The sequence below is a fragment of the Pelecanus crispus genome, chromosome 7 (genome assembly GCF_030463565.1).
Source record: "Pelecanus crispus isolate bPelCri1 chromosome 7, bPelCri1.pri, whole genome shotgun sequence".
NCBI classification, from domain to species: Eukaryota; Metazoa; Chordata; class Aves; order Pelecaniformes; family Pelecanidae; genus Pelecanus; species Pelecanus crispus.
The window spans coordinates 10,531,105-10,549,059 of NC_134649.1; the positions used below are offsets into that span (position 1 = coordinate 10,531,105).

At 41.8% G+C, this 17,955-nt stretch overlaps 2 protein-coding genes across 5 annotated transcripts in view; one reads left to right on the plus strand and one right to left on the minus strand.

The window, feature by feature from the left end:
- The window catches only part of IL16 (interleukin 16), a 39,557-nt gene extending 30,306 nt beyond the window's left edge, over positions 1-9,251 (plus strand). For 3 of the 4 annotated variants that reach the window (XM_075713805.1, XM_075713806.1, XM_075713809.1), the window contains 7 exons: positions 1,159-1,300; positions 2,505-3,600; positions 4,681-4,864; positions 6,487-6,588; positions 7,302-7,554; positions 8,458-8,583; positions 8,840-9,251. In XM_075713805.1, coding sequence (XP_075569920.1) covers positions 1,159-1,300; positions 2,505-3,600; positions 4,681-4,864; positions 6,487-6,588; positions 7,302-7,554; positions 8,458-8,583; positions 8,840-9,033 — 2,097 coding nt within the window. In that variant the 3' untranslated portion in view covers positions 9,034-9,251. The remainder of the gene's footprint in view (positions 1-1,158; positions 1,301-2,504; positions 3,601-4,680; positions 4,865-6,486; positions 6,589-7,301; positions 7,555-8,457; positions 8,584-8,839) is intronic. The other variant, XM_075713808.1, reaches the window with a different exon arrangement.
- Positions 9,252-13,154: 3,903 nt separating this feature from the next.
- Positions 13,155-16,698, minus strand: STARD5 (StAR related lipid transfer domain containing 5). The gene is made up of 6 exons (XM_075714376.1): positions 16,609-16,698; positions 16,431-16,480; positions 16,163-16,295; positions 14,633-14,750; positions 13,891-13,984; positions 13,155-13,326 (listed from the first exon to the last, which is right to left on the minus strand). Exons 1-6 carry the CDS (start codon positions 16,696-16,698, stop codon positions 13,179-13,181), a joined length of 633 nt encoding a protein of 210 aa, XP_075570491.1. The 3' UTR covers positions 13,155-13,178.
- Positions 16,699-17,955: the final 1,257 nt, after the last annotated feature.

A 17,955-nucleotide genomic window follows, 5' to 3' on the forward strand; every position in this document is an offset into this window, starting at 1 on the left:
TTTGTGAAGAACTGTAGCCCATGGGAAGGACCCACGTTGGAGAATTTTGTGGAGGACTGTCTCCTGTGGGAGGGACCCCACACTGGAGCAGTGAAAGAGTCTGAGGAATCCTCCCCTGAGGAGGAAGGAGCAGCAGAGACAACGCGTGATGCACTGACCCCAACCCCCATTCCCTGTACCCCTGTGCCGCTCAGAGGGAGGAGGTAGAGAAAATTGGGAGTGAAGTTGAGCCCGGGAAGAAGGGAGGGGTGGGGGGAAGGTGTTTTAAGATTTAGTTTTTATTTTTCATTATCCTACTCTGATTTGACCAGTAATAAATTAAACTGATTTTCCCCAAGTCAAGTCTGTTTTGCCCGTGACAGTAATTGCTGAGTGATCTCTCTCTGTACTTATCTTGACCCACGAGCTTTTCATTGTAATTTTCTCTCCCCTGTCTAGTTGAGGATGGAAGTGATAAAGCAGCTTTGGTGGGCACCTGGCATCCAGCCAGGGTCAACCCACCACAGTTCTGCTTGGTTTTGGCTGCTGTTAGTAATCCTGGAGTTTAACTACATGGCAGAGAGCACTTCCAGTGTCACAGCAGAGCAGATGGTAACTTGGTATCATTGGTTACAAAGGAATCAAGTAATTCCAGAGCATGTATTAATGATGTTGAGAGTGCCATTTACTGCAACCTCAAACTAATCCTCTCACCCTGTGTTTCCAGCCAAGAACAAGAAAGGGAGAGCTCTGAAACAACAGTAATGATTTAGCTTGTCTGGCTTGTGCTTTAGGGCAAAAAGCTTCAATAGAAAAGAGTTTAATATGAAGTTAGAGGAAATTTGCTTGACTGGTTTGCAAAAGTCTACTGAATGGTTGATTTTACAAAAATTGAAAATTATAGTAGGCAGTCTTTTAGTTTATTACTAAATTTTTGAGATAACTGCTTTTTTTCACAGTCTGTTTACAAGTGTAACCATAAAATATCATGCCAGCACTCTTGAAATATAGAATAAATTGTTATGAGGATTACATCCCAAGCAGAAGTGAAAGCTTGATTTCTATTCAATATTTATTTTCAGATTAAAACCAAATGAAAATATAGGGTTTTTTCAGATTCATATATAGTGTGGTTTGTATAATTACATTCTGACACATTTCTATTTCCTGTTTGTTCAGCAGGAAGTTGGAGAACCAATGCTAGAGGGACATCAAACTGATGTAACCCACAGTGTCTTTACCACTTCTCCTACGGCATATGATACTGAACACATAACTGCTGCTCCAGCAGGCAGAGATCAAGAAAGAAAAGCAAACTTAGGTATGTTTCATTCCATGAACTTTTTTTTTGCAGCTGAACCTAGCATTTAGTTTGGATTCCTAAATGGGTGTCAAACTGACTTCACCTTTTCTTTAAATATAGACTTCAACCCATATCTGTAAATTTTGGGGTGAACAGATGAAATTTCAAATTATTGATTAATGTTTGAAAAAAAGGGAAACTATATCAAAAGAAGCATAACATGATCTATTGTAAAAAAAGTGTTAATGGACAGGTACACTATTGTTGTATTTCTTCAGATGAAACTGCTTATTTATATTGAAAATTTGATGTTAAAGGTTAGTTTTAGCATTTCTAAAGTACGTTTTTATGCATAGTTTCAAGGCTCAAGTGTTGCAATGGTACAAACCACCGATAATTTAGTATCTTGTTGTGCTAGTTAGAATTAAGGAAACTTAGTGTTAAGGGAACTAGACAATCTCAAGACATCTGTTACAACCTAAACTGCTATGTAATTCTGTAACTTCCGGCCCAGATAATTAAAAAAAATAATGGTGCCTTAAAAAAAAAAAAAACATTTACACTGAAGCAGATAACAGTAATTGTGCACCTGCACAAACAAAAGTTTGCTGCCATTCAGCTCCACCATGTCTAACATTAAAATGCTTAATCAGTCTGTGATGTAAACAATATTCCCACATTAGAATTGAGTTTTTACTTACTAGAAAAACACCACTGGAAATGCCTGCATAAATTTTAGGAAGCATAAACATTAATCAAAAGATCTTCACAGGAGATTCTTTTTAGAGCATGATATACCTACAAAGGTAGGAAAGAAAAATGATTTTTTTAAAGAATTTACTGTAACACCAGCTTTTTCACTAGGCTGCAAACCACATTGCAGTTTTAGCCTTCTATTTTAACTGTTATAGCCTATATCATGACTTTAGCACCCCAGGATTTCAGGTTACCTTTAGAAGTTGCAGGCTCTTTAGAAAAGGGATCTTGTATACAAGCATGGGATAGCCTTGTTTTTCAGTTAATTTCAGTGTCAGGAAAGGGAACTTGTAGAACAAGAGTTTTGAATTTTTAAAACGTTTAAACTTTTTAGAAACTTTAAAAAATACCTGTTGGATGCTTGAATGAAATTCAAATTTAATGATTTAATAGCAATGCATAGATAAGGGATGGAGGAGGAGAAGTAGAAGGAGGCTTGTTTATAATAAATGTTTCTCTAATACAGGGAATCCACTTTCATCAATACAAAGGCCTGTACTTAAAAGACAAGCACGGGTAGATTACAGTCTTGATACAACAACAGAAGACCCTTGGGTTAAAATTTCTGACTGCATAAAAAGCTTATTTAATCCTACCATGAGTGAAGACAATGTCCACTTAGATTTGCAACCTGGCATCAACACAAACAAAGAGAATCAAAACCAAAGCAGCTCAGAGACAGTTCTGAAGAAATCAGAATCAGAAACAGTCGGTTCAAAAGTGCTAAAATCAGATGACAATGACAGCGTGAAAAAGGGTCCTCCTGTTGCACCTAAGCCAGCCTGGTTTCGCCAAAGTCTGAAAGGATTGAGGAAAGCTAATTCAGATCTAAAAACACAGGCAGATCAAAGTCCTCCTGACTTAGAGAGTAATTCCAGCAAAGAACTGCAATCCAGCTTATCCCGTGTGTCTCCTAGGGGATCATCAATAAAACAAAGAATAAGCTCATTTGAATCCTTGAGTGCTCCGCAGTCACCTGAAAAAATACACCGAAGGTTTAGCCTGAAACCATCAGTCCAGAAAGAACACTCTCCCACTGCAACAGGGTCAGAAGTGGCTCCAGCTCATTTAAACCAAGCCTTTCTCCAACATTGTGAAACTAGCCAACAACAGTCAAAGTCACCTGTGGTCATGGGTACAAAGAGCCTAGACAGATCTTCCACTCCCAGGGAGGTCCTTGCGGCTAGCTCAGAGAAAAGCAACAATGCTAGCACTGCAGATTCCTCGCATCTCTTAACTACAGAACCCATTGCAACTTCTCATCTTGTATCAGTAGCAAAAGCACACAGCCTTAGATCACGAAGCTTCCCACTTACTGCTACCCAGTCTTGTGAGATGACGAAGCTGTATGATGAAAAGTGTAGCAAAATCTATTCCATCAGTAGCCAGGTGTCATCTGCTTTAATGAAATCTTTGCTTTGCCTTCCTCAGTCTCCAGTCTCCTCTGGAAACAGTGCATGGGAAACGTTGGACACACTGTCTCAGTCCTCTGTGGAAGAGGATGGGACTTCTCTCTCACCCGCAAGTGAGAATCATCACCTGGATGCTGGGTTTTCACTAAAGTAAGATACCATATTTAAAAATCAGATTTGCAGATCAGCATTGGTGAGCATCTGTGCTGATCCACTGACAGATTAACATTCTAAGGTAGTAGCACACAATAGCAAAGCACAGATTAAGTTAAGAACTTTTTAGAGCACAAAGGTTGAATGACTCATGACTGTTACACACTTGTTTTTAATTTGTACTATATAAGCATATGTATATTTCAAACTTCCTCCTACTTAAGGAGGAATATTTGTAGCATCTGCATGATAAAGGAGATTTAAATCTGTTTTTTGCCTGGGGCCAAGAGATTATTCCTATTCTTTTATGTGATGGATCCTACTGGTTTCGGCTGGGATAGAGTTAATTTTCTTCCTAGCAGCAGGCATAGTGCTGTGTTTTGGATTTAGTAGGAGAAGAATGTTGATAACACGCTGATGTTTTTAGTTGTTGCTGAGTACTGCTTATGCTAGTCAAGGACTTTTTCAGCTTCCCATGCTCTGCCAGGCGCACAAGAAACTGGGAGGGGGCACAGCCAGAATAGTTGATCCAAACTGACCAAAGGGCTATTCCATACCATATGATGTCATGCTCAGTATATAAACTGGGGGGGGTGGCCGGGGAGCAGTGATCGCTGCTCGGGAACTGTCTGGGTATCGGTCGGCGGGTGGTGAGCAATTGCATTGTGCATCACTTGCTTCGTGTATCATTATTATTATTATCATTATTATACTGTTACTATTAGCATTACTATTTTACTTTATTTCAATTATTAAACTGTTCTTATCTCAACCCAGGAGTGTTTCTCACTCTTACTCCTCCAATTCTCTCCCCCATCCCATCGGGGTAGGGGGAGTGAGCGAGCGGCTGCGTGGTGCTTAGTTGCTGGCTGGGGCTAAACCACGACATTCTGTTAGGCTAACATGATTAGTTTACGTTTGTATGTATTTATAATATTTATTTATAGGAGCTACCACCCCAATTACATGCTAATAAGATCAAAAGATGACTGCTCCAAAATTGTCTGTACTATGCTTTTGTGGGTATGTTCTTTAATAACTCAGTGTTTCTTTTTTACTCTGCTCACAATGGGACAGCCTCTCTGAGTTGAGAGAATATACTGTGAGCCTAGCAGACAATGAGAAAGAGGAAGAGAAACAGGAACACGGCTCACCTCAAGCATCCGGTGTGTCAGGGCAGTCTGTCATCTCTCTGCTTTCCCCTGAAGAGTTAGAAAAGCTTATAGAGGAAGTCAAATCGCTAGACGAAGCAACCTTAAAGGTAAATCTGCTTTTTCTTTTTGTGCATGATTTTCAGAAAACTGTGGAGTGGATGTGCCTGGTTAATCTTTGCAACTTCATATTACAACAAATAAAACAATCATCTCAATATGTACCAGTAGTAATGTTTAGCTCTTTTGATCAAAAATCTTGAAGAAGTCTTCAAAGATAACTAAGCAAGAGCAATACCCATTTAACTAATGGGGTAACAGTTACTCAGCAGGTAAGGTCAGTGTATGCAGAAGTAGGCATTGATATTTTGGAGGCCTTTGTTTTTATTTGGGTTGCCAGTCTGAGATAACCAATGTCTCATTTTGGGGATACTAAGAAACCTTTAGTCTTACTGGATTCATCTAGATTTGCAATAAAGCTCAGAATAAGTCAAAGTCAAGGTTAAATGTGTACATCCCAGAACTCTAAAGACTTTTAAAGACTGCTCACACTCAAAGAAAAAGCAGGTAACATCCAGAGCTCTGCATTGAAAACAGTTCAGCTTCTGCTGGTAGCTACATGCTTGCTATGGTGAGACACTCCAAGCTGTGCAAAAGCTGCGTAACTGCATTAACGCACCAATGAGCCTAAGCTAATACAGTTTTCGCCTCTTGGCTAACTGCAGTGGCATGTATTCCAGGTTAGTCCTGGTTTGTGTCTGTCCTGCACAGAGCATGGGTAGAGAATTCATGTCTGCCTATCAGAATACTAGGTAGACATATTCTCATGTCACAGACAAATTCTTACTGACTACATCAAACTTTGCCAGTATGTTGCAATCAAAAAGCAGTTTGACAAGCAGAATTTATGAAACCCAAGTTTTGTATCAATTTGTGTTTCTTGTCAACATCCCACGTTGATATTTTTGGCCTGATTAGCAGTAAAAGCTATGTGGCAATTTTGCCCTCAACGGGACATTAGCCTCTCTCATATCAAGTCATCTGTTTTCAAGGAATTTTCAGGACAGTCTCTGAGCAGCACGTACCCTCTGCCTTGTTGCAGCTGGCCAGTGGATTCAATTGTGGAAGGAAACAAGACACAATAGAAAAAAATGCAACTACAATTGCTCACATACTGAACATGATTGTGAAACTGTGGTCATAAAAGCCATGTTTCCTTAGGAAACTAGGTTGTTACCCTATACAAACTCATCTTTGGGATAGCCCAGTCAGAGATAGCTTACTCTACCTGTTACTAGAACATTGTTAAAAAATAAAAATAAGACTGAGAAGCAATTTTTTGAGCTGTGACACTTATATCCACGTGAGTTGTATGCCAAATTATTTTTCCACTTTTTCAATGAAAAGGTCCTCTAACGTGATTCAGCAACATTTTCTGCTTCTACAGTACATATCTATACTCTTTAATATAATTCAATTCATGGTCCAGATCCAACTGATAACCTGTTTACCAAATCAGAACAATCTTAGACACAGAATAGCTTTTTTTATAAAATCAGTAGTTGATCGGTAACTTGACCAAAACCAAATACTAAACATGTCTCAGTATTATGCTTATGCCACTAAGTCTCACTATAAAATGCACAATGGACAAAAAGAAAACACGCCGGTTTTCCAATCATCTTGACATATCTATTGGGAAGTTCTTGACATTATTTCTTTCTCTGCCTAGGAATTTGATGATATTCATGTTACAATTTTGCATAAAGAAGAAGATACCGGGCTTGGATTCAGCCTGGCAGGGGGCATTGATCTAGAAAACAAAGTGGTAACAGTAAGTAGCATCTTTCTTAAAAAATACTCCAAAACCAACTACTCTATCTAAAAATATATAACTTACTGGTTTTCTACTACAGAGGTTGGCTTTTGGCATAATCAAAGTAGGCAGCTGTACTGATAGGGTCAGAAGAATCATGGTTGTAATGGGTGAAAACAGCATCCTTCTGCACAGAGCTGCCCTCTCCAGGTGATTGGCAGTGGTGTCGTTTCCTTGGGCACCATACTCCCCAACAGCTCTGAAAGCCAAGGCAGAACAACACACACCTCTCAGCAGGAAGTAACCAACACTTTATTCACATGCTTATAGAATACCATGCAGGGTGGTCAGGAGGAATGAGGTGAGTCCATCGACATGTAAGGGCTCTGGAAGCTAGAGACTACCTTCACGCCTTCTTCCTCCCACTAGCAGAGCAGCGAGAGGGTGAGGAAGTAGCATAGGCAAGGTACATACCATGGGCTGCAAGGCTTTGGCCATTTCATACCAGGGCTAAACAGATTGCCTAGCTGCTTGAGGAGGGCTGTGCCCAGGAGAACTTCTCTGTACAAATTTATTCAGCCCTCGGTCCTGAAATGTGCTAGAAGCAACTCATTCCTGGCAAAGAATGGAACATGCACATGGTAAAAAGTATTAACTGAGTAATCTAGTGATTTGTCCTTTTTTCCCCTTCTTTCCTTGTGTGCGTGTGTGCTGACTGGGCTCTTCAATAGGTTCACAAAGTGTTTCCCAATGGACTAGCATCTCAGGAAGGAACTATTCAGAAAGGAGATGAAGTACTATCCATTAATGGAAAGTCCCTTAAAGGTGCAACTCACAACGATGCCTCAGCAATCATGCGACAGGCTCGACAACCCAGACAAGCTGTTGTTGTCACTAGAAAAGCTAAAGATGGAGAAAAAAATCTCAATGTTTCAATTGACTCTAGTGCATCTTCAGTAGCAAGTGATGCCTCACAAGAGCCTGGTGAGTAAGTTCAGTGGCATTGCCTTGCAGCCCCCACCTCCCAAGTGTTTACTCATCACCTGAAATCCTGGGTGTTCATAAAGCAGCTCAGCATTGGCTGTGTAAATCTGAGAACCGTGATTAAAGACAGCATGGTTAATAAAACATTCCTGAAACAGGCATTTGGAATAACTTTGTTGGAAAGGGGGAGAATTCATGGATTTCTAAAATAAAGGAACCCTTTGAAAAAAAAAAAACCTGTGATCCTCTGTATGAATTTCTGTAGACATACAAAGATTATTATTGTAGTAACGCATTTGATTGAAGGTATGACAACACAGTGAACAGTGATTCTTTATTCTAATATTATTAGATTCTAGTTCACAAGACTTTACGTCTGTGAAAGAGAATTTTGGTTCGAACAAACAATGTGCTATTGCTTAGTATAGTGGGTGGCTGCATCTGAGACACAGCAAGGTCAGATTTTTGCAGAACCTTTCACATTCTTAAGATATTTTTGTGGGGTTTTTTTCTAAAGCATAATCTGGAAATCTGTAGCTTTATTTACATACTGAAAATAAACATTAGTAGCTTTTTAGTTGATAACAATTTCATAACTAACATCAAGTCAAATATGTTTACCTGAAAATTTATTCGTTGAACAGATTTTTCTAATTCTAGAAAATGTCACCAGCTTTCATTTTTATATTTCCATTCTGCCATGAATTCAAACACAACCTTCTCTCCCCAGCTTCCCAGAGGGCCTCACAATGACAAAAAGAGGAATTCAAAGTTATAGTTTTCTCCTTCATTTGGCAGTTTATGGTGCCTTTGCAAACAAAACAGAGGTTCATTTTTTGTAACAGATGTTTTAGCTTTTCAGACTATGTGGTGCCCATCTGCTAACTTTCCATTTGTTTGCAGCAACTGAAGATACAATCTGCACTGTAACTCTAGAAAAAACACCTGCTGGTTTAGGATTCAGTCTGGAAGGAGGGAAAGGCTCTATTCATGGAGATAAACCCATCATCATCAACAGGATATTTAAAGGTAAACACACTTTAATGCGTACATGGCAGGTTCTTGGCTGATGCAAACTTGTGCAGTTCATAACTGACTGCTGATTTATACCCATGAAAATGGTATTTTTTGTAAATGCAGCATTATCCTGTGCAGTGCCAGTAATTTGTTGTATGCTGAGACCAGGTGGTTTATACCAAACACGCTGGTGATCCTTAATAAGTGAAAGATACATTAAAGACTCCTCCACACAAAGAATTAAAGGAAATTCATTTTCTCTCTCCAGGGACTGCATTAGAACAAAGCAGCCCTGTTCAGCCGGGTGATGAGCTATTACAAGTGCACACAACTGCCATGCAAGGACTCACTCGTTTTGAAGCGTGGAATACAATCAAGGCATTACCTGATGGGCCCATCACAGCTATCATCAAGAGGAAGAATCCAAGCTCTGTTACCACCAAGTCATCTGAAACTTTGTAACAGAAGGAATTAGACTACTGCCAATATTACAAACAAAAAAGGATTTTATTACTTGCAGCCATTTGGCTATCACAGCAAGATACTCAGAAAGTGCATTTGAAAAGTACACGTGATCTTACTGCCAGTTACAGAGCAAGCTGTCTGTGATAAGATGTGCACAAAATGTGCACGATTCTTATTTCAACATTCAGAAACAGATGTTACAAAGTGTAGAATTATAAAATAATGACTTTATTAATAATATACTGGTTGTAATAAAATATGTGACAGCTACAGTAGTCTCCTATTTTAAGCCATTAACTTAACAAACATCAGAAGCACATTCTGTGTTAAGTTTTCAGTCCTACTCCACAAGTCTTGCTCCCTGCATTACCTTCCCAGGAGGGAGAAATGCGTCTACAAGCCTACAACTAAATGCTGCAGGAAAGGAAAAGCCTTAAAGAATGTGTAAAGGGCGGAGAAAGTGGGATGCAACTTTGTGTGTCAAAATGACAACATGCCCTGGTATACTCCAGCTTTTCTATTCAAACTACAGAACAGCCAGACCAGTCAAAACCTGTCCAGGGTAACTTTCTACTAGCAGTTGACAGAGCCATCTCAACTCCAGCAGGCAAACACGGGGGCGGGGAAAAAAAAAGAGGAGCGTCTCTCAGTATTGCAAGGGCGAGGCAGGAAGCTGAGGTAACACAGCAGAGGTTTTTCCAACCTTCCTCAGGCCAACAGCAAGAGAGTAACAAGACCATTTAGAGCCAACTCCTACCTTCTAACCGCACTTTTTTTTTAAATGTCTTTGTGGTAATTTTGTAAGGGAAAGTACCAGAGAGAGTATTTGGAAATTAAACCTTCTGAATCCAAATGTTTATGCTGGAAACACTAAATAACTTGGAGATAATTCTATGCTTCACATGCTGCTATTGGCATTTCGGCACTGCTGTCTATGCTCTGTATGGAATTCTACCAGCAGCAGCAGCACATGTATCTATGGCAAGACGGTCTTGTGCGCCCATTTGGTCTTCTCTGACCTACCTCATTAAAGGGGGAGATGCAACATCAGGATGGAAGTAGTGACTCACCAGCTGGAAAGCCAGATGGCTACACTGATTATTGTCCTTGGCTGTTCACCTTCCCATAGTTGGGGATTTGCTGCACCCTTCTTCAGTTACTTAATTTCACCAAACCATAAACTGCAGGAGTTCAGAAGCTATTTTCTGTTCACTTAACACAAGGTCACAGAAACAGCAATTGAGAGAAAGGGAAGCAGGATAGACAGCAGAAGGTATTCATTGAGTCCAGGCATATAATTCGCTTTGGCCTTTCTTCACAAGTCAACTCTATGTTAATCCTTGAAAGAACGTTCTGGAAAAGTCCCCTGCCCCTACACTTCCAAACCCCTTCCCAATTGAGCTGTCTTTTCCAAAAAACAACCCAGCAATCCTCAAAACAAAATTTCTATGAATTGGGTAGCAACCAGGAGAAAAATGTGAGTGGGAATCTCTTAGTACTTTTTTTTTTTTTTTACTGGTACCTGCCTGAAACTCTCTGGATATTTCTCCTTTTTTTGCAGAATTTCTTGTATTTAACTTAATCTGCATTCTTAGTTTAGGCTTAACAAAGTCTACATAAACACCTGGTGCATATAAAAGATTCTAAGAATTTTTTTTCAACCACTTGCCCATACCACCAATAATAAGAAAAATATGAATGATTTCTGTACAGAAAAGCAGACCTGAACTCTTTAGCACTGTTAAAGCTATTTCCTTAAAGACAGATCACACCTTTTGGTCAGCTTCGTAACTTTAACAAGAGAGACGGGATTAGCTACAGCCATGGCACAGAATACCTTAATTTCTTCAATGCCATCTGCTGAAGGTGTCCTCACCTCAAACAGCTATTTATTTTCATCAGTGTAAGCACTGACACAGAACCACCAAGACAGGTCTGACCTAGGTTTTCTTCCAGAGGTGCTCGTCTCACTTCACTTCCAAAGTTTTTCAGTTTTTCTATTCCTCTGCATTTCCTGGCACCTGCTAAGATCAAAAGAAGTTGAAACATGCTGTGTGACAAGCAGTGTGTCTCACTGGGGAGTCCTCCAAGATCTTAAGATCCAAAGATGATCTTTGCCAAGACATTTCCATCTCCAATTTGGCAGGGCAGAAGGCTGAATATTAAGAGCTCTTAATTCCTTCTGGGTAGAACATGCCGAGTGCTCAGAAAAGGGATCCTTAAGTTTTTCCAAGGAAGAGCCTCACCTACCACCTTTATTGCTCAGAGTGATTAAAAAAAATTATTAAATATATAATAAATAGCTAATAAAAACCCCATTGTCTGCAAAAGGTTTACTTTCAGGAATAATGAGTGGTGACCTCAGCTCTGCTCCTTGAAATTTTTGCTAATTAAATTAATCCTAGTCTTGCAAAGACTCGTTAAGATATTGAACTTCATGCCTAACAACTTTAGTACATTTAGATAAGTATGTATGAGCCTCTGTAATATCAGGGCTCAAAGGCCTCCTCAGTGAATTTGTTACTCTTCTTAAGTACAGAAAGCAGCAATCTAAATTGGAAATAAGGACCAACCAAGGGCAAAGAAGCTGGGAGGGTGAATGCTCTCACCAAGACACCTTTATCCCCACTTAGTAAGAATTGGAAATGGGAGTGAAGGCTTTTCCCTGCCTTGTTGCCTTGAATTCAGAGAGACGCTGGAGGTCCAAGTGTCTCTTATGTTTCCTTGATGGCAAAGCAGGTTCATGAGGAACCATTTTAAAGGATGATCCAGGAAAAACAGGAAGATGTTCTATGTAGCAGAAAAATATTTATTTCATCACAATCATACAAGTTTTTACATCTTTGTACATAAAGGAGACTAGATTAAAAACTGATTCCTTGAAAAAAACCTGTTCTATAGGGTGAGATTTACAGTGGGAAACTTTGTGTGCAAGTCCATGCACTATACTAAATATAAAACAAATACAGGGACAGAAAGCAGAGCATATTAACCTTGTTAAATAACTGAGTTACAGCATTAAAATCACAACCTGTATTTAAATTCCTAATTCAGCAATTAGTTTTCCTTTTGTAAGTATATGTAATCCATAGTAATGTCTGACATTCTGCAGTAACCAGCACCATAAGTATTTTCTAAAGCTGGACACATCGCTGCACACAAGATCAGAAGCTGATTTCCCAAGATAGTGCTGAGGCAAACCAGTCTTACAAGAAAAAGCAACATCCTTACGGCCTGTCAAGTCAAGACTAAGCTACAGAAAAGATTATTTACCCATTAAAACCTCTCACCACAAGAGACTGAAAAACATTCAAGTACAGTTAAAAATGGTCATTTCAAGTGTGGTTTAAAAAATTGCAAGTAAAGTGCTTAATCCTATTTATTTATTGCCACTATGTCAGTGCAGTCTGTTTCACAACATTGTGGAAATCGCTGGTTTTGGTACAGAGGGGAGAAAGGAAGAGTGTCTATTTGCCAACCCACGGACCTATGAATTGATTTGCACTGCTAGACCTTGATTTAGAAAAAAAGCACTTAAGGCACATTTACCATTAGTACTGAAGTCTGCTGGAGCAAACAAGTGGGATCCTCCACACAATCCAATTTGTTTTGGCTTTTACCATTTGCTGGCTTGGACCCCCTGAAGCATCTTAGCAGCTCTATGAGTGCTGGTAGCAAGAGCTACCTCTTCTTTTGGGGAAGGAACATTGTTCCACAGGAGTGTACAGGGAGCTTCAGAGACAAAACAGGGCTGGCCTGCACCTGGCTAATGCTCTAGTGCTAAGCAGAGGAACAATGCTCCTCCTCACAGACACTGACAAAGTGTGGCCAAGAACAGATCTAGTATGTGCATCTTCTCTCCACAGACAGCCACCATTGCTATCTCCAGGATTATTCCAGCCTCTGGTGGATGATTTGCCTAATTATGAAAATCAAGGATATTGTAATAGAAAAGAATGCATTGCTTTGAACAGAGACAGGTAGAAAATGCTGTTTTAAAAATTTACTTTACTCAATCCATTGTTCCCCTTTCCTAAGTATCTTTGCTGGTAGAAAAGTCCTGTAGGCCAACTTCCTATTTCTACCCTCAGGTTGCCAGGTTATTTCCCACCCTTGGCTGGTGATGTCAGCAATTGGTCTTGTCACACTTTTAATGCCTTAACAGCTTTGGTCAGGTTGCTGTAAAATCCAGCTATGCTAGCTGGAAAGAAGGAATCCACCACCGTCTGGGGAAGATAGCCACCAAGATCAGTCTGAAAGAAACTGAGGAGTTGAGTCCTGTCTGGCTCCCTGCAAAGACAATGTAAGTGATTTTATAGCCAGTGGTTTAAAAGCCTTATGAACTTTACAATGACTCTTATATGTATTATCTGATGATAGATATTTCCAAGTACTTTATTTTTTAAACAAACAACAGACATTAATTCCAAATTTCAATGAACGTGGCTATCCCCACAAGTCAAATTATATTTCAACTAGGCCCTAATTAGGTACATGACTCTGTTTATGAATTATGGCAATATAATAAATAACCAGATACTCATTTACCAAAAAGTAAGATCATATTTGTATGTTCTGCTGAATCTCTGCTTAAGAGGTCAGCGAGAATCCTACCATGATGATGGCTCCTGTAACATTAAAGACTTCCCTCTAGGAAACAAAGAGACTAATTCATTGCACAAAAAAGAGAACAAAAAGGGTACCCAGTCATAATGATTACCAGTCAAAGGAAGACAGAAACATGATATTGCCAAGAGGGTACAGATCGCATGTGGCCATATACACATAAACACACCACACAATGGATAACAAGGGCTTTAGAATACACTAACGTTTGAATAGATCGCTTCTTACCCTGGAAGAGGTATACAGAAACAGCCACAGGGATAATTAAAACCTCTCACAAAATTTGGTTGAGGAGGACACAGTGGGTGTTCCACATTGGTGGCTATAAGAAAAAAGCATTCAAGAAAAATGTCATTTTCACAGGAGATGGGAAAGAGTCCTTGGTACTCAAAGCACCAGCTGAGAAGCAAACTCACTAAAAGAAAATGTATTTAAGAATGGCAGTTTCAATGTGGGTCTGTGCCATACAAGCCGTCAGAAAAGACCATTAAAAGGAACCACTCTCGCCATGGAATGGGGAAATCAAAGTAGTGTTGAATTTAGAAGCAATTGTTACTGAGCTCTGACTTAAGCATCAAGACACTTTGTGCGAGTTTCATTGAACCCACGCTGTGTGAGGGCATTGCTTTTCTTGAGAGGTCATTCAAATTACTTCCAACAAATACTGCAGAGGTATATGCCACCTCACTCCTGAGAAGCTGCACTCTAGCAAATATTTATTCAATCTCAAAAGCAGAGCAAGGAAAGAAACCACAGGCCAACAATATCATCATTATCTGAACATTAACGTGACTTTCATACTCTGAGCACAATGATGTAAAGAGACCACTAATATTTTATCTTCTGATCAAGATCAGATCAACAGCTACTAAACAGCATGCTACTTATTTTTTTATTTTATATTTATTTCCGGTAGCTGCTGGTTATCTCCTAACATAATGCGAACATGCTGAGAACACAAGAATCTTACCAGCAGATAGCATTGTCCCATCTTCATATTGCTTCATTAGTACCACATCCACAAATTCTCTTGGTGAAATAATCCTCATGAAAGCTGAAGGGGTTGTGGTTCTGCATACAGAGACAGTCTGGAAATCACAAAACAGAGTTATGTGAGTTGATGCTTTCAAATGTACAGCAGAACAATCCCTGTACTTTCTGGTACTCTTTCAGTTACACTTTCTAAACCGTATCAAGGAGTTCTATTACACCCTGTGTTGAACAAAATTAAAATCAGCACCATCAAAAGGCACTACGGTGTGTTGATGAAGAACAGTTTAATGGAGAGAAACAGAGTGATAACACATTGCTTCAGGTTGTTTAAGGACAGATACCACAAGGGATGCTGTAAAGCAAATCTGGCACAGCTATGCTCACAGGACAGTTAAAATGCTTCTTTCCAGGAAGCTAACAAAGATAAGTTCTTTGTATCACATCACATGGGATACAACTTGATAACCAGATTTGTTACACTGCAGAAACCGTAACACTACCATCCCCTTCTGTGGGGGCTCTGTGGTGATAAGACTCCCCAAAACAGAGGTTTCTACCACACTGGTAAGTGCTGGCAAGTCTGATACAGTCTATGAATTTCAAGTGGCAGGCTGCAGCATTTCTAAAGTTTAAGTTTATAATTAACACTAAATGCCTTTAAGGTTCCCCAAGAAAAACAATCTTCCCAGGACTTCCACGAACATTTCCGGGACTGGTTGTGTTTGCACCCTGGCTGCCTCTGAGCACCTACATCCACTTTAGATTTGGGGACCTAAATCCAATGCCCTTTTAAGGTTCTGACACACTTAAACATTTAAAAAAAATTGGAAGTTAGACCAAATAACTGCAGCAGCAGAAACTACTGCTCATACATAGCCCTTTTCATCTGTAATGCTCCAAGTGCAGCGTCTCTATTTTAATGATAGAGACGCTGAGGCAAAGCACTGCGTCCCAAGGTCAGTCAGCCAGTTGAAGGCAGAGCGCGACGCGCGCAGTGCAGAGCATCGCATGCTGCCATGGTGAAAGACGGGGCCTGAATTAATGGCTGATGACATGAACGCTTCACTGCTCAATTAAGTCTATGGATCCTCTAAACCTCCTCTTCCCTCACAAATAGCTTGTTAAAAATAATCACGCTTAGCTTGATTTGCAGCATTAACAACAATGTAGTGCGGGAATCTTCAGCGTTACACATTTACATATTTTAAGCATGCAATATTAGCCAAGAATGTATTAGTAGTTCCTTTCAGAAAGATAAGCCATTAGTAAGAGAATATATGCAATTTATGGAAAAGAAAAAAGAAAGAAAGAAAAAACCCCTTAATCCCAGTATTGTCAGACTGATCCAGACAGAGAGGCTGTACAACTTCTTGAGACTTTTTTTACCTCCGTGCACATCACACAGGCAGTCTCATGAGGCACTACGACAAGCAGGCCTGTGCAGAGCCCAACGCTTCCGAATGCAACGCTGCATTAATCACACCAAAGCAGTTTTTAAGGAACTTACATCGCTGACGGCTTCGACGACCTCAAAGTCTTTCACGTTTTGGTCCCACCTGGTCCTGGGCCCGCCGGCCACCGGCTTTATGCATTCCCAGACATCCTGGGGGCTGGCAGGCACGATCCCCTCTCCCCTGTACCTGCGGCGGGACGAAACGAAACCAAACACCGCTGCTCTACCCCGCCCGGCCCCAAACACCCGCGGCAGCACCGCGGGGGCGATCCCGCACCCCCGGCATCTCGGGAAATGAACGCGGCGCGCCGGGCGTACTCACACGTTCCCAGCAAACTCCACGGACGGTCTCCAAGAAACCGAAACCTCGCTCTGCGGGGAGGGGAAGCTTTCAGCCGCCGGGCCGGGCCGGGTCGGGCCGTGCCGGGCCGGCCACCCGCCCCTCCTCAGCCGCCCTCCCCCGCCGCAGCCCCTGCGCCGCCCCCGCCCCGCCCGCTCACCGTACGCCGGCAGCCCCGCCAGCCGCCGGGGTCCCGCCGGTACAGCCCCATCTTCTCGGCCGCCGCCTCGGCCAGCCCCACGTAGTCCATGGCCGGGCAGGGCGCAGCTGCCTCTCGGCCGCGCCTCTGAGGGCGCCGCGCCGCGCCGCACCGCCCCCGGGGCCGAAGGCGGCACCGCCCCCTCACCTGAGGGGCCGCGGCCTCCCCCCGGCCCGCCCCGGCCGCCAGCCCGGCCGGAGCAGGCGGCTTCCCTCGGCGCGCCCGGTCGCGGGGCTGGGGTCGGCCGTCCTCGCCTCGCCTCCGGCAGCCTCCGGGCAGCAGCCTGAGGGGGAAAGAGCCGCCGGGCGACAGGCAGCTGTGAGGAGGCCTTACTCGGGTCACCTCGGGCCTTCAGAACCGGCGGGGAGCCCGGGCTTTGCTGTTCTCGTACCTAAAGATGGGGTGACCCCGCTCGCCCACTCGCAGCCCGGCTGCGGTGCAGCCGTGCCGTCTGACGGCCGGCCACACAACCCCTGCAAGGCCTGGGGCTGCGCGGCGGCGAGAGCGGCGGGAGATGGCCGTCCTGCGGCCGGCCCTTGGCCACACGCACGGCTCGGCTCGGCTCGGCTCGGCTCGGCGGAACTGGCTGGAAGGAGACAGCGCGGTTCTGGCGAAGGGCCGGTTCTTTTATGCCGGTGTCATACAAGTGACATGAAAAAAAGAGCCATCTTCAGCATCTAAAGGAGGTGTAAAATTGCAATGGTGTGTGAAAAACAGGAGAGAATTAAATTAGGCATAATGAAGCAAGTTTTTAAAAGGCTGTAGACGGAAAGTTTTCCACAGAGACTTGCAGTGAAGCTTATCGCAGGCTGGGCTGAGGAGTATCACCAGAAAATTAATAGATGACCTAGGATTTCATCTTGAAGAGTATTGCTACAATCAAATAACCCAGTTGCCCATGCAGTACACTCTAAAGAATCTCACTATTCTCCGTAATTAATGCCATATTCAAACTAGGCACATCAAGATGTCATAAATTATACTATAGATAGCAACTCTATTTGTAGGAAGCTGATTTCCTGCTCAATTTATTCAGTGGAACCATCTTTAGCTGTGACTGTGTCAAAGAGACAAAGAGAGCCTTATCTGACATATTTGTGTACTGGTTTAATTAAAATGCCCCAAATACATAGCTTTTGATTTTCCAGTAGGTGGGGGTTTTGGTTTTTTAACAGCATAACAATAAGTAATAAATTGGAATAATTTTCTCTTCCAAGTTTTGCAATGTATCAGTTGTGATATTAAAGCGAGGTACAGGTAACAGTAAAACACAAGGCTGACTATGCTTTTCCCACCTCGAATAGCTGC

What these genes read in the sequence shown, in the direction of transcription:
- STARD5 (XM_075714376.1), bottom strand. Translation starts at nt 16,698, where the DNA reads ATGGACTACGTGGGGCTGGCCGAGGCGGCGGCCGAGAAGATGGGGCTG. An exon ending in GGCGGGGCTGCCGGCGTACG is followed by an intron (nt 16,481 to 16,608) that starts GTGAGCGGGCGG and finishes CCCTCCCCGCAG; the next exon opens with AGCGAGGTTTCGGTTTCTTG. An exon ending in TCGTCGAAGCCGTCAGCGAT is followed by an intron (nt 14,751 to 16,162) that starts GTAAGTTCCTTA and finishes TGTGATTTCCAG; the next exon opens with ACTGTCTCTGTATGCAGAAC.